Genomic DNA, 26,975 nt, shown 5'->3' with positions numbered 1-26,975 from the left:
TTTTGTTAATAAAATTATTTGCAATTCAGCCTGCTGTTGAACAGCCAGGGCAGGCTAAATGAGGTAAAGATAAAATTGGGGTTGGTGGAAGATACTGGATCTTAGACATGCACATACCTCTGTTTAGCATAGATTAAAGAGCTGCAGAGCTCAGTTAAAAAAAAAAAAAAAAAAAAGAGGGAATATTGAAACAAGACTTCATTTTTTTTAGTTTGGACTTGTTCCGAGGTATTGTTCTGTCCAAAGGTAGTTCTGCATGTGCAGATAAAATGCTTGGAGATCACAGAGACAGGAATGATGTTGGGAAGACGGTGCAATGTAGCCAGTTAACAGAAGGGCTTGATCTGCACAGAAAATGATTCTGAGCAGATAGGCACACATATACATAAAGCAAGATTAATTTAGAGGCCTTTGTCATTAAGGCAGATTTTTGTATGGTTTTGTGTGGGATTTAAGGGGGATTAAATGTTTGACATCACTTTGCCTGCACAGGCGATGTGGAAGAGGTTACTGAGCGGGTGATGGAGAATTTAAAAAGGAGTGGAAGCAATGGGTCAGACTGCAGCCTGGCCAAACAAACTGCTGGATCTTCCACGTTTCTGAGGACCAGGTGCTCCTGTTTTGACAGCAGATGCTGCAGGGATGTACAGCTGAAGAAATATTTATGATTTGCCAAAGTATGAGGGGAACTCGGTGAGGACGTCAGGACTGGGATGCCCCTGTCTTCTCTCTTCAGTGATGCCTTGCTTCACGTGCATCTTTTGTATGCTATGCTGTTGCTAAGCAGTAAAAACACTGAAAACAAGGAGTCAGCAAGGTGGATTGGGTGATCAGGTGCGTTCCTCTCTTGGAAGAGATGGTCCTGGTCATGAAACTTCTGTTCCTCACCTGCCTGTGGCCAACAGCAACGCTGCACAGCTCTCACAGTCAGCACCACCACCTTCATCATCGACAGCAATTAGCTTTCTCAAGAAAGCATACCAGGTAAGCAACATACTTCATCTGTCAGTGTTCCTCTGGTGAACTTCATGCTGTCAGACACCCTTTTTGTTCACTGTCCTGTCTTCCTGCTTCTGGATTTATAGTAACACATAGTTATGCTGAGTGTTCCCGAAACAGAAATGGTGAAATATTAATTCATTTTTCATAACCAGACATTTCCTATTGTGATTTCATGAATGCTTCATATATATATATATATATATATATATATATATGCAGGTATGTGCCCACTTGCACCCAGCTCTTTTATCTCCTCTGATATAAGGCTACTAATTGTGACACCAGACTACTGCTGTGATGCACCAAGTATTCTTGCCCTCTACTCCCATGACAAGAAGCAGAAATGCCTTCCAAAGTGATTTCAAGTTTTCAAGTGGCTTCCATTACCTAAACAGCAGAGCAGCTACACTGTAAAGATACAGAAGACGTTTTTATGGCACTACATGAGGTGAATTTTAGCTTATTTACAGTGACAACACGGGGTGTTCCTTTTCTGGAATATACTTGTGCTTTTATACACTGAAGATTGTCTTTGTTTCTGCTTTTTCCAATCAAGTAGCTGGTTGGAAGTGAATAATGATACAGAGGTTTTTACATGTGAGTTTCTGTGCAAAGTGTTGGTGCTTTTTCCCCCCCAAATGCAGTTTCCCATCTGCCACGTGAGGTCTCCCAACACGTTTCCAGATTAATCTAATAGTATGTGAACAGACCAATTACTGCCAGTGACAATCCAAGGAAAACTGCTCTTTGTTGGGAATAAATAGCTCCATTTAAGGGAGGAGAAGGGATACAACTGCTAGATTTTTCAGTGTGCTTGACCACCTACTAAAATGAGCAGGGGAGCTCATAGTTTATTTGTACAGTATCACATACTGAGGAAAACTAACATAAGTGGACTCCTCTGATGTGTTCAAGTTGGTTTTTTTTTTCCCTCAAGTTGCATGCTTTGTAACAAGCCTACAGCTGTTCACCTCCTGTACCACTTCTTATGTGATAATCCATCAGTGAAACATCTCTGAAACCCTGCATGCCTTGATAAAATCACGTTTAAGCCATGCAAGGTAACAGATTACGCACCAGAGGTGCCTGGAGAGGTTGTGTCACTCAGGACCTCTGGGTTTCTTTCTGAAGGTATCAGTTCAAGTTTGGTCTAAGCCAAAAGCTCATGAAAAGCATGGCTATTCAGCAGATTGCTTCAAACCCACTGACAGCTTTTGTGAGTGGGTGCTCACAGGAAAATAAACAGAACTAGCCCTCATATCAACATGAGGTTTCATCTGGTGCTCTGCTTGTCTCAGGAAGCGGTTAAAAATCAAATGGAAACAGCATCGAATGCCTTGTTATTGCTCATGGTAGTGGCAAGGAGGGTGTGTTTCAAGCTCAGCTGATACACTTTTGTCTGTGCTAAAAGGAAAGCACACGCTCCTGTTTGCATTTATCCTGTTCTGCAGTAGCTGAGAGCAGCCGCTCCGTCACTGACGTAAAAAAATCACAAAGCAGGAAAGAATCCTGGTGATAGGAGACAGCAAATTTTGAGGCATCCTGCTGGACATCCTCTAGCACGGTGTCCTCTCCACCTTCACAGATCTTTACTAATGCCTATAAATGGATCCATGTGACAATCCTGTGAGACAGGCAGGGTGTTAACAGAAAAGGAAGAATAGGAGCGAGGAGGAATGCCAGGACTGCAGTTTTCTTTGCACAAGGCATGCTTTGGCACCCCATATTCCACTTCCGAGGTCCCAGTGATTTCAAACTAGGAAGAAGCCTGCAGAGTCTGAGCCATGCAGGATCCCAAAGCTTAGCAGCTGCAAATCCAGCTTTTCTCTGCAGAGGATCCAAGTGTGTTTAATTTCTCTTTGTTTCGTTCCCTGTTTTTGTTCTACAGGAAGAATTATCTTCATTGCAACAGGGTCTGACTTTCCACCAGCCTCTTTTTCTTTCTGGGGAAAAAATCTTTCAGCCAGCACAAGGGTTATTAGGGACACAGCTGACAGATGGCCTTGGTTAAATGGGTGGCCTTTTAAAAAGAATCCCATGTGAAAATGTTACTTAACCTACAAGTTCCACTGTTTTAATAGAGTAACCCAATTCTCCCTCCAAAGCTATTTGTCTGCATTCTCCTGTAAAGAAGATTTTAAAGCATTAACCAAAAGTACATGAGAAAGCGATTATTCTCATGGTCCATTTCCTGCAGCAAAGAACAAAACATTTGATTGTCAAAATATTGGGCTTTTTGACAGTGCATGTTGCTGATGGTACTGAACACTTAGAAATGCATTTTTATGTGTGTGAGAGAGAGCTATACAACTTTGATTTTTACATTGGTCTTCAAGATTTGGTAAATTTGTTAAAACACTGCTGTGTAACCCCATAGACTCTTCTGGCAGTAAGATTTCTGTAACTTCTACCTTTTGGATACCTTTGATTTAGTAGTAGATAAAGTATCTTGGGAACACAGCACTGGAAAGAAACCTATGGCCATGAAATCTAGGGTATTCTTTTTATAGAAGGGTCCTTAATAGTATTCTTTTCATAAACTTATGTAATTTCATTTTGAGTACCACAAGATATTTTTTCCCTACTAAAACAGAAGAACAGCCACGCAGGATCTTACCAAAGGTCCGTGTACTCCACTGATTTTATAACAAGGGCCTGTAAGCACAGGTTTGGAAGAATAAGGACAGGACAAACAAATAAGATATTTCCCCCTAGAACTTCCAGCTACATCAGGTCAGCAAATTTTCTTCAGATACGTCCTGTGTTGGATGTAATTTCTGTAGATTTAGTGATCTTCAGTGGATTTCTTTTCCATGAACTTGTCCCATTGCTCCCTGAACCAGCATAAACTTCTGATAACCTGGTTAGGTTGAAGACAACCAGCTGGGATACTAACCCCAGCAGTGCCATGAATGCCATGGAGCTACACTGGTGGCATTAAGTGATTAAATGCTTTAAACAAAAATGATCCAAGTACCCTTGAGCAGACCTTTGACCTTTCATTTGCTAGTGGTAATCAAGGTCAGGTAGGAGCAGCTAAATTTACCTTTAAAAACCTGACACGTCTTTGTCCATTTTTAAATAATTCTGAATTGGTGGCTGTGGTTTTGTGGGCAGTGAGTAACTCCTCTTTGAGAGCTCTGTCAAATAAAAAGGTCCATGTAGTAGTACTGGCTAAGGAAGTGTCAGAACAGTATTCCTCACTTCTTTTCATCCATAAAGCTGGTGCTCCTATTAACCTACTGTGTAATTACCAACAGGGGTGTCCTCCTGAAACACTTCAAGTGCTTTTTACGACCTCTTTTGGGATGTAGTCATAGATTACCATTTCATTTGGGTAATGAAAGATACTGCCTGGAATACAGCTGTGCAGAGCATGGGGATGTGCTTTAGGGATGGGCTTGGCAGGGCTGGGTCAATGGTTGGACTCGATGATCTTAGAGGTCTTTTCCAACCTGAATGATTCTGTGATTCTGTGTGGGCTTTTCCTCCCAGACACCTCTTCTGCTTTTTAATGGAATTGGTACCATGGGAAGGAGCATGAAGACATGTGCTGCTGATTTCACAATGCTAGGGTGCTGATCAGTAGTTAGCTCCTGGTCTAAGATTTATTTGGAGTAAACAAACACATACATGAGACTCCCTTTTAATCATCAGTTAAATAACTGTAATGCTGCAGTGAGGACAATTTAATACTGTAACTCTTTGCCAAGGAGCAACATCTGGAGCCCAGATGCTGATGTTAAAGGAGTATCTGCTGGAGAACACTTCTTAGCCCTGGGCTGGGGAAGCAGTCAACAGGAGAAAAAATGTGAGGCAGAAGTGTATTATTTTTTAATTATCTTAGAAATTTTAATGGCATTTTTCCAAGTTTTGGTACCTTTACAGGTGGAAGGTTACCAGTGTCCCTGAAATTCATCCCAAGTACCATAAGCATATATCTCTGCATGTAAGCCAATTTTCCTTTACTGTAAAGGTTTGTAGGAAGGTATTGAAGAGAAGATGTATTACATGTTTGTAATAATGCTAATAATGCTCTTCTGACACCTGCAAGATGTTGCCTGGGTTGAAGGACCACTTTTGATAGCAGCAAGAAATAATTATAGAATCCCACCATTTGTATATATAAAACATCAGCTGTTCCAGTAAGTGGGCACAAAAGATGCTTTTCATAGAGGCAGCATTTCTGTTTATTTTGTCCTCATCTGGGAAAACAGAAGGAATATCAAAGTCCTGTGGCTTATTAAGTAGAACAATCCTGCCCTGGTGGGATTTCCCTGGCCAGGGAAAGCCTGTCTCAGTCACACACTTCTAGTAAGAAGCTGTGACAGATGAATCATAGTCCCAGGCTGCTTCTTCCAGTGAAATCTTGGGAGCATCAAAGAGCCCTTTTTCTTGGCGCATCCGCTGACAAATAACCCGCTGCTTCCAAAGTGTATGAGCTGTGCCACGGCACTCTGAGCATAATCCATCATCTCCTCTTGTGCTGGTTCCCAGGCAGCAGAATTTCCCTGTTGCAGAGCACTGCAGGTGTTCAGTCCTGCTGCCCATCCTGCTCTAACACAGCCTTGCTCCGTGCTGGTTTTAATTCCCTGAAGGACGGGGTCTCGTTTTAGCATCCACGTGATTTTCCTGCTTGGAGAACTGAAGGCTGTGTTTGAAATGCCTGATGGGCCTTCTGGTTGCCCTGATAATTTGATTCAGCCAACATTGATACAGACCTTCAAGGGTGCTAAGGTCAATTAATTTGTTCAAGCCCAGTGGTCCTGAGTAGCCCCAGGGCCCCCTCAGCGTTCTTGTAATTTAAAATTAATTTGTTGGGCTTTGTTGTCAGGAAAAAAAGGGGGGAAAGGGAGAAAAATAAGTAAATACAGGCCCACACCTTATCCTGAGGTGTTCCATACTTTGCCTTAAGCAGTGTTTGCCTACAGGGCCAAATCTTCAGCATAAATATCTATCAGTCAGTCTAAAGTAATAATTGGAGTAGCTGGCAGCAAAGTCCCAGAGAATCACAGAAAGCACGAAAGAAGTTGTGCCTAGGGAGAGCCCCTTGCCTGTGGCAAAGCAATTGTATTTAAGTCATGTGTACAAAGAAATGTCTGACCTATTCTTAAACAGCCTGAGTGAAAGGAGTCTCAAAACCTGCCCAGGCAATAGTTTCCCATGTTTCACTATTGTCACCATGAGAAAGGTGATCCTAATGTGTACTATAGAACACTGACTCCCAGGATGATGCAGTTCCAATCCCCCCTGTCTTGTGCCTCCCATGAGACCAGGTTTCTCAAAACCCCATCCAGTCTGGCCTTGAACACTTCCAGGGATGGGGCATCTGTAGCTTTTCTGGGCAGTCTGTTCCAGGGCCTCACCACCCTCTCAGCCAAGAATTTCTTCCTAATACTTAATCTAAACCTACTGTCTTTCCATTTAAGGCCATTTACCCCTGCAAGTCCCTAGATCCAGGATCCTCATTTCTCAGTCCTTCTTAAAAATTATTGACCCATCTGAGCTCCTAGGAAAAACCCCACATTTATAATAAAAGCAATAATTGTCTCTGTAATATGGACAATGTATGAAGTGGTTAAGCCGTGGGTACGTGGTGTTATTTCCAAGTTTGAGTTGCAAGTGTTTATGTGAGTAATAACTTTTTCTCAAACAGCTCTATTCTCTTGTATAATGATAAATACAATCTCTGAGGGGAACAGAAGGAGATCATGATGTTTTTCCTGGGGCTTCTTATAAATAATTGGTGTTCTTCATGGACCTGGGCACCCTCATACCTCATTTTCCAACCTTTCCCAATATATCTTTCTCCAACTTTATTGGCACAGTTGTTACCCTTATCATACCAGATTCACCTGTCTGGTGTTTTTGGGTCCCTACTTCATTTAACCAGCAATCTTGAATGTCAGGCAGAAAAAAAAAATTAAGTTTCTTACCTTTTTTTCTTTTTTAAAACTTAGCAAACGAGAAATTAAAATGAGGAAACTCGACAGCACTAAAGTACGGCCACTTAAATCTGAGCAGCTGCTTCACATAGAGGACCATGACTTTGCACTGAGACCTGGATTTGGAGGTAAGCAGCACAACTGTGCTGGTTAATACTTTATCCTCTCTCTGGAATGACAGACTTAATGGCAGAGCACCTCTTTTGTGCTTCAGGAAATAAATAAAGAGGAAATCTAGAAATGCTTTTAGGCAAGAGGAACTTTTGTGTGTTTAGCGTATCAGTAGGAGAAGTTTGTCCTTGTCATATTGTCTCCTTTCCAGACGTAATTAAAATGAAATATTATTAGAGTAGGATTCTTTGAGAACAGTGATTAAGGTATCCCTGTAAACTGCATTGTCTAATAGCAATTAGCAAATCACTTAGTCACCAGATTTGTTTTGGGAGACTGAAATGAAGCACCAGTTCCTAAATCTGTTTGCTCTGTGCAGAATTAAAAAACTACCCACAGGCCTTCAGTGTATCACCACGTTGTTTCTGTGTTGTTGGGCACTATGATGATTATTTCTTCATTTAACTAAATTGCTTCTGGATAAAGGGAGTATTTAATGGGATGTTCACAGTTTAGATTCAGTTTTGACTCTCCTTCATGAAGGGGGAAATGAGAAAGCTGCCCCATAATAAGCTTTGTCTGAGCCTTTGCGTCACCGCTTCTGTTTTCATGATTCATGAAAATAGACAGAGCTGCTCTGGATTATGAAGCCAAAATAAAATATGAGGACCAATAATTGGTTGTGTAGACAAAGATAAATCTGGAAGGCTGGCTGAAATCTGTGGAGCTCTTCGTGTTAACTCCAGCTGCTGGGATCTGGGGCCTGAGAAGCATTCCAGGAGATGTGGGGTAAGAAGAGCCTCTCTGGATACACTGGCACAATGTGAGAGGGTTTCTTGTTACCATAGAAATTATGTCTTGGCAGAGATCAGAAATCTTGCCTGATTTTGAAGGATAGTTGAGATACACTCTGTTTCTTGGCAACAGAAGTTCAAATTACCTCATGCCTGATACCTGTCTAGTCTCAAGAGTTAGTCTGGACCTCTTCTTGTTGCCACCTGCTTTACCACACAAGGAATTTAAGTTTTTGGAAGCGTCATCTCAGAAAGGAAGTAGCATTTCCATCAAAGCAGGCAGAGGTCTGGGATTTCCTTCGTTGCTGGATCATCCCAGAAAGCAATACTTACGATGTACATACATAAAAGCAGCTTTGAGAATACACCCTGTGATCTGGCAGCTGTAATTTCCCACGGCCAGCGAGGATTTTTTTACACCCAGAAAATCTGCACCAGGCCTTTCCCCCTTGTCCTTCCATTTTCAGATGACTGGTCCTTGAGCCCATTCAATTCCTCTTGCAGCCAGCTGTAGTTTTTCCACTGACTTCACTGCATGAAGTCAGTGGAAAAACTCCCACTAATCACGTTGCCGTGGGTGTGATTTCAGCTGCACTCCTGTCTCTCAGAAATAGCTTCCAGCAGGAGAGCACATCAGCTTTGCTCTTCCCCTCTGTCATCCACATGCCACAGTGGCATGGGAGGCACTTTTTTTCGGCCACATCCAACAGTTCACACACTTCCAAATTTTCAGAACTCTCTTAAAATGTGGAATACTTATGCCTGAATCTCTCTTAGACTAAAACAGATCTGTTAGCATTTTTACGGCACGGAATGAGAAAAGTGAAATGAACACCAATCCCAAATTTATACTCCATTGTTCCTGTTCTACCATTGGTTTCAGTGATGTTGCAGTAGTAAAGAATGGTTTGGTTTTCAAGAGGCAGCAGCAGAGAGTTATTGCACAAGTGTGCTCTCATCAGTGGACAAATACCAGAACTGAAACATGAATCTGAATAACATACTCAGAATTATTTTGTGACAGCAGAGACAGGGTATGGGTTTCTCAGAGGAATGCTGGTGATTTAGTGTGCAGCAGAAGGAAGCTCACCTAGAGGAGGTGAAATTAGAGATGTCATTACCACAGCAGTTATAACATAGCCTTGAACTGCCCAAGGACTTACTGTGGCTTTATGTATTTAAAGCAGGTGAAATTTTGGGTTTGTTTTCATCAAATCTAATGAAGCATCTCAGCACTGTGATTCATGAAGGGCTTGTATCTGTCACACGCCACGTTGCATGATTTATTCAGCTCAGCACCATGAATCAATTTGAAACAGGGGAAAAGAAAGCAGGTCAAAAAAGCTGGGTGAAAAACAAGAATTTATTCTTCACCTTTAGAAAAGGGACAATTTTTTCCCCTCTCGTATACCCTGTTGGGATTTTCTGGGTATGTCAGGGAGTTGGAATGACAGATTTTGTTAATCTGGCTCCATTGTGCCCCTTTCCCTCAGTAGGTCAATCATCCTTTGCACCAGTTTAGGGAAACAAAAGCAGCTGGAAAATTCGTGCTGTTTTGAACGTGCTGGAGATTCCTCAGTGCAGAGAACTCTTAAATCTAAGTTTGATTTCATTTAGCCCCACACATGCAATGTAAATGAGGCAGATTAAAGGACCTAGAGTTTTTAGTACCTATAATTAAGTTACAAATGAAAAACAGAGCACAGTGATTTGTAAACTGAGCAAACATGCACAGGGAAAAACCTGGGGGAAATGAATGTGGAACTGCAGGATACTGATGCTACTGGCTGCAGTGTTACTAGGAATAATTGTGACTTTGCTCACATGACTGGTTGCTTTGTCATGAAAGTTGCTCTGTGGAGGTAAGAGATCTTGTTTTCTTGACCAAATGGACACATCTCTGCTGTCATTTATGTGAGTTTATCTTACTTAACATCCTCCCTAAGCCAGGCTGTTCAGTTGTTGGTGGAAGGGGTGTGGTGTTGGTGGTTTTTTTTTTCCTTTCCTGAATTTTTTGTTGTTGTTTGATTGTTGCCTTCTGTGTAATGTCATGGTCTGGCATTGTTTGGAAGCCTTCAGTAGATGGATCCCCTGCTGATGCAAACAGATGTGGACCAGCAAAATGATCTGAGTGATTCCACTAAAATTGGACTAGGAGCATGGATTTTTCCTTTGCTCTTACAGCCTTACCAGCTGCATCAGTGAGCGTTGTAGGAATTTTGTTTAGGCCTTGCTGCTTCCAGAGGCACTGACAAAGGCCAGGAGGTGGGAATGTGAGGGGTTCTGCAATGGCATGATGGTTCTTGCCAGGCCTGGCAGGGGCTGTGTGTCTGCACAGGTCCTACCAGAGGAGATAAAGGACTGTGAGTAGGCTCAGAGTCAGATCTTGTCACAGTCTGTGTATCTTCATCTGCCGTGGCCCAAAGTACTTCAGTGGATTTTTCAGTAGATAATCTGTGAGAAGACACCTGAAATGTGGAGTGGAGAAATCAAAGCATGCAGCCAGCCCTCCTTGGGATGATTGTCATCAGTGAGATGGGCTGAGCACAGACCAATGCCAGGCAACAGAGAGACTTGTAGCAGCTCAGATCTGAGGGCCCCATAGCAGCCAAAACTGCACACTGAGAGAGGTCCTAAAATGAACCTTAGAAATACTTTCTTTTCTACTATACACCTATCTATCTACATCCTTTTATTTTCTGAACTATCATATTTCAAAGTACTGGTAAGTGGTGTGAGCCCTTGGTTTCCCGAGTTCTGTCTCCACTTACTGAAAATTAATATTGCCATTAAAAAAAGATCACAGGCTAGCATATAGAGGAGGTCATGCTTTTATTCCTCTATACATTGGTTTTCCCAACAGTGAAATCCTTCCACTCACTCTCTGAACTATTTTGCATTTTAAAATTTGTGGAACCCCATGCTCATAGTCACTGTGTACCTGGAAGTTCTCACTGAGTGTTTATGTATATATATTTATATAAGTATGGCAACTTTATTTTTCTTTTACACTGTGGCTTAAGGACCTGTCATTTCCTGTACTAATGGTGTGTTAGTTAAAGTTTTAAAATTTCTTATCCCTGCTTTCTCAACCAGTGTAGAGGATAATAACATTAGCAAGTATCAGAAATGATGGAAAAGAATTCAGCAGCATTTAGCTGGTCAAGAGCCCAATTGCATCCCAATGTGCAAATAAGCATAATTTGAATTTTCTAATATCTCTTTTCCACCCAGTTGTTTTATTTTTTGCACCACAGCTCTCCCTGAAAGATGAGAAATATCTTCTCACCATGGTGAAGACTCACACTGATGAAAGTGGAATGGCTTTTTATCATCTGTTACTGGAAGGAATAGCTGGGGTCCAGGACAGGAAGGAAATATTTTGGTTATTTGCAAGAAGATAGTCATCTTCTGGGGATTTTTTTTTTTTCTCTTTTACATTGAGAAAAAAATCCAGAACATTGCTAGTTCTTCCATCCCAAGAGTTGGCTGCTGCTAATACCAGTCCACCTTCATTTCTCACATAAATAAAAAAGAAACAGAACAGCACCAAGAAGAAAATATCATTGCCAGTAATTCTCCTGTTTCTATCCTTGCCAGGGGAAAGTAAACACATCCACATATGTTCACTTCTCTGGGGCTTGTTTACATTTCTATCCAGTTTTCTTCCTCTACAGGTCCACAAGCCTTTTTAGAAGAAATTAATCCCATAGGCCTTAATCCTCTCCTGGTCTCTGTCTCCTACTGGGAACTTTCTGTAGGCTTTGCTTTTTTTTCCCCACATACACTGTTACAAATCCAACTGGGATACAGTGGCTGGTTTTTCTACATTCAGCATTTATTTTATGGGACTTGCTGTGTGCTCAAAGGTCTGACTATTACAAAAATATCATAGAATTCCAGTCATTATTACTGTAGAAATTGATCCTAAAAATGCTAAAAGGGGATCCTTTTTACGTAATAGCCCTTCTAAAAAGGGTTTTATGGAATTTGGCCTGATGTACTGTCTGCTAAAAAAATTCCATGCTCATCAAGGAATTCTTTTGCAATGTTCAAACCTTTAAAATGAAAGACTGGCAATGGCTTGTGTGAAGATAAACCCATCTGAAAACAATGCTGTTTGTTTGGTTGGGGTTTTTTTTGCTGAGGAGTAATTATCTTGAAAATCTGCAGAGCCTCCATTGTGAAATCACTAATCCCTCTAAAATAATGATTTCTAGTGACTCTCCAGAAGCAACTGAAGCTGCTCAATTTAATAACAAAATCCTCTCTGCCCTCCCCAGTTTTGTCAAACTGGGAAATAAAACCCACAGCTTTGCTCTGGTTACTTTTTTTTTAAAGTGACTTTGCTGCTGTTGTCTGATGGTCAGCCAGAGACTGAAATTCTCAGTATAGCAGGGAGAAAGATGTGGTGCAGACACAGGGGCTGGTTTAGGAATCCTTCCAATGCTTATTGAAATGATGTTTTTTAAAAACATCCTCTTGTGGTAAAACAGATCCAAGGAGGAAGAAAATACACTTCTCAGCAACCTGTTCCTGATAGCTAAGTATTACTGTTTCTGGTGGACTTGGTTTTTGATCCCAGAAAGGAATGTTCCCAGAAAGGCAGAATTAAGGCCAGCAGGTATCTTGGGGGGAGTGTTGTGTGTGTGTTGGTGACAACAATATGAAAGTGCTCCAGATGACAAAACTGAAGAGCACACTGCAGAGATCAGGGCTGTATATATGTGCAGTGATGAATGTCTTTATTATCTCCTTACACTTATTGCCAAAATAGAGTCAGAATAGGAAGGAAATATTTGCAGCTGCTGTGATCTGTCAGTAACAGGTCAGAGCTGGGGTGGGGGATGTTCTTTAATAACTGTCTGGGGTGAATGCTGGACTGAACAGTATTTTCTCCTTAAGCATCAGGGGTACAGTCTTTGGTCTTTCTCCAGACAGAGAAGAGGAACCTCTTATTGAGGAGTCTGTTTGACAGTTCTAGCATTTCCACTAATCAGGGATAAATTTAATTGTAACTGTTCCCTTTTTGTTTCATTCACTTTGGAATAGTTTACTGCATTTCTCCTGGCCACAGGTTTTGATCTCTTTTATGCTGTTCGTTGCCCCCACTGAGCTGGTTTTATAAGAGCTGCCAATGCAGTGCAAGCTTCCTTTCAGAGAATCACACGTCCCTGTGTGTGTTCATGTGTAAGTGGCACTTTGGTCTGTGTGCATGCAACCATCATCATCATAAGCTGCCACTGATTTCTGCTTCTGTGATCAGTTTATATCTACCCAGAGGAGGTGAATTGCCGAATGAAACTGTGCCCACACTGGAAAAATGCTTCTTTGATAAGAAACTGTCTGTAATTTTTGAAATTCCAAGAGATACTAGGACTGCCATCATCACACTTTGAGCAGCTGTCACTAAGGAAAGCCTTTTCCTCACTGCACGTGGCAGAGGACTTAGAAAATTTGTCATCCTATTCTGGGATATGATTTGTGGGTAGCTCCTTGTCTTGTTTGAGGAATGTTGATGGTAGACATTTAACTTGGTTTGCTTTAGATTTGGCCTTGGCTTAGAAAATGGTAAAACTTTTTTTTTATGTTGGGAGTTGCTCCACTCTCCTCCTGTTCCCCCCACATAGTTCAACAGAAACTCTTTGCATTTAAATGAGGTGCAAATGCCATTTGTGAACGATGTTCACATCAGGTATAAATCCAAATTCTCCCAAAGAAGCAGCATTTTCTGAAGTGCTGGCTTGTGTTTTACTAAGAAACCAGTTGAACTTTGCACTCTGGAGTCCCGAGTCTTGTTTTGGGCTTTGGCCACTGGGTGATGCATTCTCCTCAAAGGATTTCCAAGCCCAGCCAGCACAGCTCTTGTCGGTGCCTAAATATGTTCTGCTGTGCCCTGCTAACTCTAAACACATCTTATCTTGCTTTCCCATGCACGGGGCATCTTCATCTGTTCTGTGCAGGGTCAAACTCTCCATTAAAAAATACAAGTCAAATCGAGGGATTATGCCTCTAAAATAGTTCAAGATCCCCACTGGTAAGAACTGGAGGCAGCTGTGTAATCCTCAAAGGCTGCTATTTTAAGGATAATTCCCAAAAGAGACACAGTGTTGTGGCTGGATATCATGGGAGCGATGTTTCTGGACTATTTTGACTTGGCACTGCTAAAAGGAAAAGACAAGAAAAAGAGGAAGACAAATTAGAAAAGCTGTTTCTTATCTGCTGCTGTTCAGACTTCCTTCTAGTCGTGTCTTTACTGGGTTATTTGAAATGTGTGCTTTAAAAATATTTTAACTGACTGTTTTTTACAAGTGTAATTGGAATCCCACGTACAATAATTCCTACTGATTCTCATGCCAAATGCAAAATATCCCTGGGTGTGGGGTGTATGGTATATACACACACACACACACACATATTCCTCTCTCCCTCCTCTGTAGGGAAGTGATCAGTCCATTAGTGGAATGATGTGCTTGCTGAAAATTGCAGAGGTGCATAACCCATGGAGAACTAGATCCATCGTTCTTGACAGTGTACACTGACAAGAGTGGAAATAGTTTCCCACTTGGCTGTAATTTTTAAGTGATTTGTAGTCACTTCATTCTAAAAATGCAAACACGTGTTTATAATTTGTTCATTCAGATCCCGCTTTGTTAAAGGCTCACAGCCTTTTTTGGTGGCATGAAGTAGTGTGGTGGTATGTAAAATAAAGTTACAAGTGTGGCAATAAGCACTGGAACTGGTTATGAAAGCTTTGCAGTCTTTGATGTATTCCATAGATTTATTCAGCTTTTCCCTGTTCTAAATAGCAGTCCAAGGAGTTCCTTCCCTTTGGCATCCCAAGGATGCTGTTCATTGCTGTCCAGCTGCAATGCCAGTAACAACTAGTCTGGCTGCAAACAGGTCACTGAAGATTTTGTACTTATTTTTACAACTGTTTGGCATCAGGTTTTATTTCGTTGCTGTGGACTTCCTCATTCAGTGTACTAAGCTGGAAGGACTGCAGTGAATGCTGGGATGGGGAACTCTCTGCATGTTGCTAATGCACAGTCTTCCCTTTCAAAATGTGGATTTATGCTCCTCACCACTTGTTCTGTTACACTGCAGGGTCACCAATACCTGTGGGCATTGATGTGCAGGTAGAAAGCATTGACAGCATATCTGAAGTTGACATGGTAAGTGGATGAGTAGAATCAGAATGAAGGATTTCAGTCAAAATTCAAGGTCTCAGAAACGTCCTGATGGATGATATAGAATAACAGAGTTAAAGAAGGCAGACCCTTAAAGAGTACAACCTTGCCTTGAAGCATGCAGGTCATACTACAGGGGAAGACCTAAATATCTTCCCAGTATTCTTATCAGAAGCACTTGTTACGGTGAAGTGACTGATACCAAAAGTGATAGAGGTGAACACAGAGCAGTCAGGCTGTGCAGAAGCTCAGACTGGGTTTGCAGCATCCTCTTCATCTCTTTCCACATGTATATTTGCAGTCGTGGTGTTGCTCTAAGTAGCATGATAGAATATTTGCAACAATCTAATTGCTTGCTCTCGTGAGATTCTTCATATTGTTTCTTTGTGATGCACTTAATTCATAAATGTTCTGATCTAAACCCACTGTACCATACTGGCACAAGATGTACAGATTTATGGATTTTAAAAATTGGCCTCATGCTCATGAAGAACTCAAACCAATCCCTTTGTAAAGGAACCACAGCCCGTTCTCAGAGAAGTTTGTGAAGATTTCCAGGGGAAACCTTTTTCCGTTGGTCTTTGGCTGGTTTCAGAGCTTCTTTATCACTTCACTGCTGGCCCAGTTCAGAAGACCACTGGATTATTATCTAAATATAAATGAAGTATGAACCTCAGACTCAGCCACCAGTGCCAAGGCAAACAACCAGTATCTCAGTGATAGTTGCAGCCTGTATTTTATCTCATTGAGTGGTGTTTGGTTCCCCTCACTGAGGATCCTTCAGATAATATCCAGAGAAGAAACTGATCCTTTGCACGAGCTGATGAATTTGTTCCGTCTCCTGTTGCATGTAACTAAAACAAGCATTGTCTTCTTTTATTTTTCATGAAACAAAGGACTTCACAATGACTCTGTATCTCAGACATTACTGGAAGGACGAGAGGCTTTCGTTTCGCAGTAACAAAAACAAGAGCATGACCTTCGATGGGCGACTGATCAAAAAGATCTGGGTGCCTGATGTGTTTTTTGTGCACTCCAAAAGATCTTTCATCCACGACACAACTGTGGAAAACATCATGCTCAGAGTATACCCTGATGGCAACGTTCTCTTCAGCCTGAGGTAAGAAAACACGTCGCTGCAACTGGGGGCAGTGAGAAATTACTGGAAATACTTGCAGTGAAGATTCTCCTGCTGGACTGGCATTAATCCAGTGGGCATTAATGGGGAACTGGTGACCAGTGTAGCAGTGGGAAAGTAAATTTAGGCTTGATAACATGTTTTTCTGTCCTTCACATATTTTTTCCTGTCGCAGGATAGTGGCAGTTTATCAGGTGTTAATTCATTGCCAGTGGTACTAGCAAGATTGCAGTAGATTTACTGCTGAGTTTTTATTATTTATATTACTATTTATTATTGTATGTTATTATTTATATTATTAGCAAAGGAAAAAAAGCAGTTTTTTTCCTTTTTAGCTGAGTATTTTAAAACAATCTCAGCTATTTTCTTCCCGGGATACCCATAAACCATTGATATTCCTCAGGGCTCTAGACAGGCACAGAAAGCAGATTACTGGTGCTGATACCAGCAGTGTTAGGCAGGCATGTTGTGTGACTGCAAGGAACTGCAAAGTGAAACAGCAGTTCCAGAACTGGAATAACAAGGTCACTGAATGTGTCTCTCTTCCATCTGCATGTTACTGCTTTGCTTTATGAAGCAGATTTGGTAGATGTGGCAGGAATAGTTTTAATGGAGGAGGGATTTTCCCCCAAGGGTAAGGACTCTGAGGGCCATGCATTGTAGAAATCACAGTTCTCCAGTTGGTTACTAATTAGCCCTGTACACAGAGGTGATATTTCATCTAATCTGGGTAGTCTGAAGATTTATGGAAGCCCCTGAGATTTTTGGCTGTGTAATAATTGTTCCAGCAATTAATGAATTTATCTACTCTCTCATGAGGGCATGCAGGACCCTCCCAAACAGCAGTGCACCACTTAAAAGTAGTGCATGTTCAAGAATCACACTGACCAGTAAGAAACAATGAGGTGAAGTATGCTTTTATTGTTCTGTTTATTAATTTCCATGATTCTTGAGAGAGGGGGAGTGACCAGAGGAGCTGCACTACTGCAGTAAAGCTTTAATCAGGGATTCTCCATGTAGGGGGGGGGTGACACATTCAGCGGGGGGAAGGAAGAGGGGCAAAGGGGCATAAGATGGGCAAACACTTCCTGGCAGCTGGCTGGAGAGGTGAAGTGTCATCAAGATTAATGTGCACAAGAAATTGTGCACGAACCACAGGGAGCATGTGATGGGAAGGGCAGAAATGGAGTGGTGTTAATGTGTATGTTCCTAAAGAATCAGATGCTCACTGGGACACCCTTTTTGTATTGCCAGTTTTACATGCAGTGAGCAGATTATATTCCAAATACTTATGTGCAATAAATCTGCTTATTCCACAGTTTTTCTTCAGTGCCCAGCATCCAGGATTTTAGTGAAGCAAAGTGAAACAAAAATCCAGATTTGTTGCTAAAATAGTCTTTCTTTTCCTGTTGTTCCCCTGATCCCTTGGTCAGTGGCTAAAAGAAGGAAACAACATCCACAGTTGGAAGCCATATCCATGCACCACTCTTACAATCTTATTTCAAGCCAGCAAGATCTTACACTTGTAAAAATTCAGCTACAGAGTGATCGCTGACCACAGGTTTTCAAATATCACTTGTATAATCAGTATAACCCTTACTTAAATTCTTGTAGGATTATGTGTGGGGAAAACTGAAAAGTTGAACTAAAACATCAAGTGACATGCAAGCTGTGACAAGAAATGGAAATTTGGTGATAGGTACCATATTTAAATTGCTGCCTCTAGCAGGTTTGGGTGTGTTTTTTTTGTTGTTTATTGGTTAAAATGCCAAGGGGTTGTTTATCCTCAGAACATTTGTGAAAAAACCAGGTGGAATGCAAAATAGTCTTTACCTAGATTTCCTTAAGCTTTTTAGGGCATAAAACATTTCATTTCCATGATGTTGAAGAAGAGAGTAGGCTTCCAGACATTGCAGCTAATCTTTCTGTGCAATTGCATATTATAACCATTCTAGCTGGGAAAATAGCACTTGCAGTAATATCTGGTCTAATCTGTAATATTATCTACTTCAATCTATGAGAAATCAAGTCAAGAAAAGTGAACTCCCTTTGTTAATCTTCATAAGTGTAACCCTTCAAAGCAAAACATGTGAAAGGCTAATGAAGGATCAGGCCAGTAAAGAGTTTAAAAATCTAAGGTACTTTATTTAATAATAAAGGCTATTTCTGTTTTAAAAAAAAAAAAGGTGATCTCTCACTGATTTAACTTTATCTCACCACCTTGAAGCAATTTCAGGAGCAGCTGAAAGGGCAGAAAAACTCAATCATTAGGATTCTGAGAAGCAGATTGGCTGGGGATCTCACTAAGATGTCTGCACAGCTCTAAAAAAACGTGGAATTTTCCATTTTATTTCTGTTTTTCTGTTCCTTTCTGCAGAATAACAGTTTCTGCTATGTGTTTCATGGATTTCAGTAGGTTTCCTCTGGACACTCAGAACTGTTCTTTAGAACTGGAAAGCTGTAAGTTTAATTCATAATTGTTCTTCACATGTGCATTCTTCCCAGCACTCATAACACCCCTTTCACTTGTTCTGATGTGTGACCTGAACCCTTCAACATGTACATGCTAAACTGTAAACAGCTTGAGATCTTTCCAGAAATCAGTGAGCTTTGGAAACATAGAAAAACTATGATACACCCTGCTTTGCTTCCCCTGGGTTAATATTCCAAGGCCTAAATCTAAAAATCTGTCAAAAACCCCACGTTTGGGCTTTTTTTCCCTGAGAAAAAAAGTGCAAGCTAAAAGTAAAATATGATGCCAATGTGCCTTTTCACATTTCAAAATTCATTCTTATTTGGATTGTAAGTAAAACTGGTTTGTTGTTTAGCCTTGGAAAAGGGAGCAGATCTGCTCAGTGACAGTTCCAGAGCTCTGATCCCGTGTGCCCTGTGACCCTGAGCACACCCCATGTCTCCCATCTGTCAGGTAAGCTGCTGGCAGGGCACAGGGCTGGCCTGCACTTGGAACAGGCTGGAATATGGTCTTTGCAAATTTTTTTCATGCCAACTAACTGGCAAATTGATGTTAAAAAAAAAATAAATAAATGTTTCTTTGGGGCTTTCCCGGATTGAGTGGTCTCCTCTCCCTAGGAAGGGAAAACAGAAGCGTTATTCCAGCAGAAGGGGTGACTTACTTTAGTAACTTCATAACTTCAGTGACTTTATAACTTTAGTTTCTGCTTTCTCATAGATGCATACAATGAAGATGATCTGATGTTGTACTGGAAACATGGAAACAAGTCCCTGACCACAGATGAGCAAATCTCCCTCTCCCAGTTTTTCATCGAAGAATTCAGTGCTTCCAGTGGATTAGCTTTTTACAGCAGTACTGGTATAGTAAGCCCCTCTTTAGGAGATACAAGCACAAGACACAATCATGCAGAATGTCTTTCACATGCAAATTCATTGCTAATAAATGACTGTTGCTGCTGAGGGATCAGTTAAAATGAGGTCTGTAAATCACACTGCTCTGTCAGTCTGGGGCCTTGGTTCTCTTTACATTGCTAATATAGCACTTTATTATCAGAAGAAGAGATCATAATAATACTTGTAACTTAATATCTGACATTAAGAACCTGAAAAAAATGCACACATGCTGTTGTGAGCTCTAGCAGAATTGTGGTACTTCTCTGAAAGCCACTGGAGAATTGAATTTACAGCAATCTCTGTGTCCTGGCTATGCAGAAAAACTTGAAAATGCAAATCTGGAAGGGTCAAATACTAGAAAGCAAACAAGAGGAATCCCAGTGTGTTTTATTGGCTAAAATATCCTTATTTTTTGAGCTGCATAATGTCATTAAAAGTCCTCTAACTGGAGGATTTCCACTTGAGACCATTTATTACCTGTTGAGGTCTAATTCATGGTTTGCTTTATGTTCTGTGTTTATACGTAAAGTTGCAGAAAAAAAATCCCTTTATGTCAGTACTACATAGTTTAAATCCAGGTTAATCTGCCCAAGGCAGGTTTTTATTTCTCCCTATAGATCTTGAACTATACCTTCTGGCAAACTGCACAAGGCTTTAGGAGTTTACTGTAGTCTTGATTTCATGCAAGATGGGTTTTGTTTTCTTTGTACTTGTACATGCAATCATAAATTTTGAAATATTTCTCTATGTAAGTAGTCTAACCATATATTTTTAACCAGAGAAAACAGCATGCTTGCAACTGCCCTTCCTGGTCTGAGTCAATTCATTTCAGCTTGGATATTACCCTTTACATCAAGACAAATTCATAAAATAGAAATTATTCCAGGTAATAAAATGAAGTGCATAACACTTTGGGGAAAAAAAACCAAACCTTTAAGCCATGCAGGAAAGCAGCAAATAGATTTATTGACTGTATTTTATTTAGAGGTTGGCTTCTTTTTGCCTTTCAAAAAGAGCCAGCGGAGGTGGCAGTGAGTGACAACTGAGTGCAGAAATTCCAGTTTAAATTGTGATGCAGCCTAAGCAAGGAGGAATTCACAGCTTGATCAGGTTCTTCCTCCTTATCTCTTGCTCCTGTGTGAGCTGAGAAGGGATCTGCAGCTCTCCAGGGCCACTGCCCTGTGAGAAGAGGCGAGCGACACCTGCCCACGATAACTGTGCCTTGCTGAGAGCGACATCACATTTGTCTTTGTTGCAAGAGGGAGACTGGGATGTTTTCCACCAAACTGCTGTCACTGTGTGTTCCAGCTGGGTTCTGGGAACTCAGCTGGCTTCTCTCTGCCTTGCCATTCTCATCACAAAACTCTTAGGCAAGCAGATACAGCCTCGTGCTCAGCAGTGCACCCTCACAGTGCCCCTGTGCCCAGGGCTTTGCAGCGGCTTTGACTTCACAAAGTGTACCTGCTTAACGCTCACATGCAAATGTTTTGATGATGGCCTCAACTCAGCAACATAAAAAATGTCTTTCCTTTCACCTTTAAGTTGCAGGGACCACTGGGAAGTACCTGAACAATGCTTAGCAGCATATCTGTTAGAATGCTGTCCTTTGTAGACTTAAGCTTTTCTTTGGCTTTGAGGTTTTGTTTTGCTCAGGAGATTCCACTTTCTCTTGCTCTTTTGTTTTGCTTTCTGTTGGAAGAAAACTTACCCTCCAAGTAAATAACACTGGAGAACAATCAGCACAACTCTAATGGGAGTCATCTCCCCCTAAAATCTCGTGAAAAAAATGGACAAAAATGCTGCTCACAAAGCAGCTTTCTGCATTTCAGGTTCCACACATCCTTTCCTGTGAATCACAGTGTAGTGTTTAGGCTTTTGGAGTTCCCTGGTCCAAAAGAGCAACAATTAAATCCATTTTAGAGATTCTTCAAACAAAAAACTTTCTCCACAACTGAAAACACAACAGAGTGTGTTTCATATTATTTGGGGTTAATTTTGACATATTCTTTTCTATAAATTCACTTGTTGTGATGGTGTGAGTGCTCCAGCATGAGCTCGTGGATGTCCTGGACAGGCAGCCACCCACTTTCCCCCTTATTTTCACCTCACTTTTATGTTGGTTTCCCTGCCGTGGCAGGAGGTACAGCACGCAAGCTGTGCTGCACAGGCAGAGCACGCCCCAAAATTCACTAGATGGCACTCTCTCCTCTAAAGTCAGCACTGCGATGGCAAGTTGCTCCGACCGAGGGGAACGAGAGGGCTGCTTCTTGCGGGATATTTGCAGCGTGAGAGAAGGCAGGATGCTTTTGGGAGGAGGCAGGGTGTTGGCTTCGTTGGGAAATTATATCCTGTGTGTGTTCTCCTGGCAGTTTCACCTGAAGTCGGTTTAATCTTTCCCATTTCCTAACCTCAGTTATAACAGTATTTTAGGTGCAGGGTCGTGATGCTTCACTCCCAAGGCAGCCGTGTTTTGATGAGGTACAGAGTGCAGTTTGCAAAGCACCATGTAAAACTAAGGTGGTGACAAGTTTTCTTAGGCATTTACTGTTCCTGATGTGGATACATCACTCCTGCTGGAGGGAGGGGGCCAGCAAACAGCTCACGAATGACACAACTCTCTTCTCTTCCTCCCCACTCTGTTCCTCTCTCTTTTTTTCAATAGGTTGGTACAATCGACTTTTTATCAACTTTGCCCTCCGGAGACACATTTTCTTTTTTGTGCTACAGTCCTATTTCCCAGCCATGCTGATGGTGATGCTGTCTTGGGTTTCATTTTGGATTGACAGAAGAGCTGTTCCTGCCAGGGTATCACTAGGTGAATCTTTCATGTATATTCTTTGGGAAGTGTGGAATGGAGGGGGGAGAGGCTCTGAAGTTACTTTAGCTTCTTATTTACACAGGACATAAGCAAGTATATCAGGTAATTGGCTCGACAACACTATTACTGCCACTGTTGTCGCTACCTTTAGTCGACCTCTACGTTTGGAAACGGAATGTTTGTTCAGAGTGGCTTTGTTACATTAGAAAACAGCTCACACACCACAGAAGCAAAAAGGGATGATTCTGCAGACTTCCTGATGTAGAATTTTACTTAATTGCAAAACCTGGTTTTTTTTCCTTCCCTCTTCCCAGCAAACAGGTAGAACCAAATCCATGGTTCATTAGGCATAGCATAATCTGTCTAAAAGCTCTGCAGCTCTTCTTTTTATCTAGAAACGTTTCTTATCTTCCTGCCAAGTTGGAACCAGTTGCCCATTGTAGCAAAGCCTTCCTTTGTTGGGCACCTTAAAAATATTTGATGTCTTAACTGTGCAAGGCACAGTCTTCTGTGGAAGCCAAAGAATAAGTTGGGCGTCCTTCTGCTCTCGCAGCTTTTGTTCTGAACACCTCAGCTCAGGAGAAAAGGACCAATTACGGTGGGTTTTTTTCTAGAAGTTTATTGGTTTTTTCAGTGAATCCCACTTCAAGACTGCCTTTGTTGGGAATTTAATTCTGATGGCCTTGGAATGAGTATATTTTTCCAAAAATTCTGAAAGAATCATCTCCGAAGATCTGATGGAAATTTGCTAAGATATCTAATGTAACCATAATATATCTGAGTCCTGCAACTCTTAGTTTAATAACTAGTAAAGAAGCTCCTGTACTTTCTTCTCACTGGTGCTGGTCCCAGGAGCCAACTGTATGTTGTCATATTTCTTAGATAAGTGAAAAAGCCCTCTATTTTTATCTATAGCTTTCTCAGTCTAGAAAAAATGGGACTGTAGGTACCTCAGATCCCTTTCTATTGGCACAGTAAAGCTGTTAATACATGGGATATAAATCTGTTTGTTAATCTGAAAACAAATTATGGTACCTCCTCCCTACTTTTATTAATGCATCTGCTAATTCCTTTTATTTATAAGAAATTTAACTTCACCTTTAAAAAGAACTTTTTAATAAAATCTCAGTAGGCCATTTTTAATGTTGACAAGGTGGTTTTGCTGATCATGTTCTTTATATATGGATTTCTGCAGAAGGTTATTCATCAGGAGTTCTATGAATAAAGCACACTTCATCAGCATAAGTGTACATAATTTATAGGCAATGTTAACCACAAAGTTTAAAAAGCTTAGCTCCCAAGCCCAGAGTATATGTATTTTAAATAAATTGATTTCCTCTTATATGGTATATATTTTAAACTCCACCTTTCGACCTAAGGAACTTGGAAGGAGGGAGAGGGGAAACTTTTGTGTGTTCCAGTGGACTCAGACTAGTGTAGAACTGGAGAAGGGCTGCTCTGGGACCCAGCTGACAGGTCGGGGCTGTCTCACTTGAGGTGTCTTCGCTTCCAGTGTCACACTCGTTTCTTTAAAAGCAGGACCTGAGTCAGGTGTTGGTTTTTTTTTTTTTTCTGAGGTGGAGCAAACCAAAATGAGAGGAATAGCTGATGTAAGAGGAGAGATCGAAAAGATGAGGGTGAAATTCTGGTCATGCTGAAGTAAACAGTAATTTTTTTCTTAGTTTCAATGGATGTAGCATTTTTATGCTGTTTGTGTTCAGAGAGCCGAGGAGTTACGACCGAGACATGCAAACTGGTAAATGTTCTCAAAAAGTACAATTTGAGAAAGGATTGGGCAGGGAATTGGTGATTGTTTAGGGATTCTCCTGGACAAGAAAGTGTGCAGTGGCGACCTTGGCTCTGGGAAGTGAGGGAAGCCCACAAACACCTGCTTTCACTTCTCCACAGCGGTGCCCAAAGCTGCCACAGAAATGTGCTCCTTACGCTGCTCGATCACCATCCTCGTTTCCCTGCTGTGCTGCAGCTCTAACTGCATGCACTGAGCAGAGGGATGATTTACTGGTTTCAGTATTGCTTGTGATGGGTCCTTCATGGTTCACTCCACTTCTCAGAGCCTGTGTGATGAAGTTAAAGGCGGTGTCAGTCGTATGCCCTCACAAAGCCGAGCTGTCCAAGGGACGGCGATGAGCTGCACAGAACCAGCTGGTCAGTGTTAGGATAACTCTTTCTTTGGCAGGTATAACTACAGTGCTGACAATGTCAACCATCATGACAGGAGTAAGTGCCTCAATGCCTCAAGTGTCTTACATAAAGGCTGTGGATGTGTATTTGTGGATCAGCTTCCTTTTTGTCTTCCTGTCCGTCATTGAATATGCAGCAGTGAACTATCTCACCACGATTGAAGAGAGAAAGCAACTCAAAAAAAGGGGCAAGGTACAGTCCTCTGTGTTTTGTTGCCTTCAGAAAGCACCATAGAAGCCACAGAGTAATCCCCATACACCACTGTGATAACAGAACAGTAACTATCTCTGTGTCACTCCATATCTCACCTTTTTTTGACTTGGTTGAAGGGAGGAAATGTATCATTCTCTCTGAGATCCTGAGAAGCTCTGTGCTTTTTTTCCCTTCCTTTTTTTTCCAGCAGATAATAGGGAATACTCACCTCCTGATTTTTTTCTCCCTTTTTTCCCCCTCAGAGGAAGGTAACCTTCCTTCTGTTCTCAAATACCTATCTCAATTCCAAATCTCAAATATTAAAAAAGCGTTTTGCCTGTCTCTGAAACAGACCCCAGAATGCACTCATGTGATATTCCTTCCTGTTTCCTGTGAAGCAGAGTCTGTTTCTCCTTTTTCTGCTTTGCCATTTTCAATTGGAAAGGTGGGTTTAATGATGCCTTTTTGTCCCAAGACAAGGTCATTTTTAGAAAAGTGTGCCTGAAGCAGAAATGGTCGCAAGTTAAACATCTGCTTTCTGTGAAGCGCTCGCTTAAAACCTTTGCTTCAAGAACATCCCCCCATGGAAACTCATTTGCTGGGATATCACAAGGGGAAAACCACAGAAAGGGTGCATGTGTTGCTCATATGATCTGATGGAAATGTTTGAAGTCATTTCCCACAGCTCCAGCAGTGCAGACCTACAGGAGAGAGTTTGACTCTTCTGTTTCAGAAGCTGGGGCACGTACTGCCAGCCAGCAGCTGGCAGTAATCAGTCAGACAGGAGTATTTTATCACGTGTACCCCCTTCCTTGCTCACGTCCTGCCCACACACTGCTGTACTGTGGGGTAACCCTCTTCTCCATACGCTCTCTAAGAGGGAACAACAATGAAGGGAGAGCTTTCTTTGCTTCCTCTTTGTTTATAATTTACTGAAATGTCTCCTGTAGACACAGACTAACTGTTCTTTGTTGCCAGGCCTCAGGAGTGTATATGGATGCAGTGCAAGCCATGGCTTTTGACGGCTGCTTTCATGACACAGATGACATGGACCTGTCTGGTTTCTCAGACCCCTGTGAGGAGAATGAGACTCGGACGAGCGAAACCAACATCTCCAGTGAGGAACCAACTCGCTTGAAGAAATCTCTGAAGGGAAACGTGGGCAGGATTATTTTACAGAACAATCACGTCATTGACACGTATTCCAGGATTATATTTCCCAGTGTATATATTGTGTTCAACTTTCTTTACTGGGGTTTGTACATATGAGCAAAAATCCTTGGTAAGCGAGACATTATTTTGCGTATGAGGGTAGAATCATACTTTGAAAATAATGCAACAGCAGTAGAGGAAAGGGTTAGAAGTTTCCAAAACAGACTTCTGCCTCGAACCTGGGCTGGTTTGGTTAGCAACAAAACTGCTAATGAAAAACTTTCACATGTCTGGTCCTTTTTCAGCTGGACTGTGCAGTGCTTCACTGGGGCAATCCCATGCATAAGTTCCTGCTGTAGTAGCATAGAAGCAGTTTGGTCACTAAGGGAGCCCTTTGTCACACACCTGAGCAGACAGCAGCTCCCACCTGAGGTATTATCCAGTTTCTATCTACATTAAACCATTCCTCTTCAATCAACCTTTCTGTTTGTTCTCCACTTGTGGTCCATTTTTGTAGGAATTGGCACCAATCACCTTCAGATATCTCCTATCCTTGTTTCACTTGCTGCAACCTGGGCAACCTGTGTGCACCTCAGCAGCCTCTGTCCTCAGATGGTAACCAGGGGGAAAAATATGGTTTAGCAGTGGAGTAGGGACCAGGAGAAAGCAAGAAGCAAGGCTTATGGGGCTTTGTAGGTTGTACATTGTCAACACCTCAAGAAAACCCCCTCACCCTTGTCAGCTGTCCATGACTACTCATGGGACCTTTGGGTTTGGGACATTGTTCCTGTGCTGCCTCAGGGACTAGGGAGCAAATTTTCTCCAAAATGTCTTACAGCCACCTCCCGGGTGGATGAGCAGCATCCCTGGCACAAGCTGTGCCCTTCATGTGACACCCACACACCTCTGCCTCACACAGACCTGCTGTAATCACCTGCTTTCTGCAGAACTGCCTGTGTGATGAACACAGGCTTTGAGACAGAGATTTTAGAAAACTCGGTCAGGAGAACAAGCCAACCACATCTTCAGCAGAATCTGGTTCTGCTTTATGTTGCACATGAGTTT

The 26,975-nt window shown here is 41.7% G+C and overlaps 1 protein-coding gene across 10 annotated transcripts in view; it reads left to right on the top strand.

The window, feature by feature from the left end:
* Window positions 1–26,673, top strand: part of GABRR3 (gamma-aminobutyric acid type A receptor rho3 subunit) — a 32,790-nt gene extending 6,117 nt beyond the window's left edge. For 5 of the 10 annotated variants that reach the window (XM_027663593.1, XM_027663595.1, XM_027663594.1 and 2 more), the window contains 9 exons: window positions 493–984; window positions 6,963–7,075; window positions 14,960–15,027; window positions 15,939–16,162; window positions 18,558–18,640; window positions 19,371–19,511; window positions 22,209–22,361; window positions 24,562–24,758; window positions 25,737–26,673. In XM_027663593.1, coding sequence (XP_027519394.1) covers window positions 857–984; window positions 6,963–7,075; window positions 14,960–15,027; window positions 15,939–16,162; window positions 18,558–18,640; window positions 19,371–19,511; window positions 22,209–22,361; window positions 24,562–24,758; window positions 25,737–26,027 — 1,398 coding nt within the window. In that variant the 5' untranslated portion in view covers window positions 493–856 and the 3' untranslated portion in view covers window positions 26,028–26,673. Of the gene's footprint in view, window positions 1–492; window positions 985–6,962; window positions 7,076–7,697; window positions 7,848–14,959; window positions 15,028–15,938; window positions 16,163–18,557; window positions 18,641–19,370; window positions 19,512–22,208; window positions 22,362–24,561; window positions 24,759–25,736 lie in introns of those variants that run through there. The other 5 variants (XM_027663599.1, XM_027663600.1, XM_027663597.1 and 2 more) reach the window with 3 other exon arrangements.
* Window positions 26,674–26,975: the final 302 nt, after the last annotated feature.

The sequence above is a fragment of the Corapipo altera genome, unplaced genomic scaffold (genome assembly GCF_003945725.1).
Source record: "Corapipo altera isolate COAL_440 unplaced genomic scaffold, ASM394572v1 165, whole genome shotgun sequence".
NCBI classification, from domain to species: domain Eukaryota; kingdom Metazoa; phylum Chordata; class Aves; order Passeriformes; family Pipridae; genus Corapipo; species Corapipo altera.
Note: the sequence above shows the minus strand (reverse complement) of the source record. Positions and strands in the feature narration are given on the sequence as shown.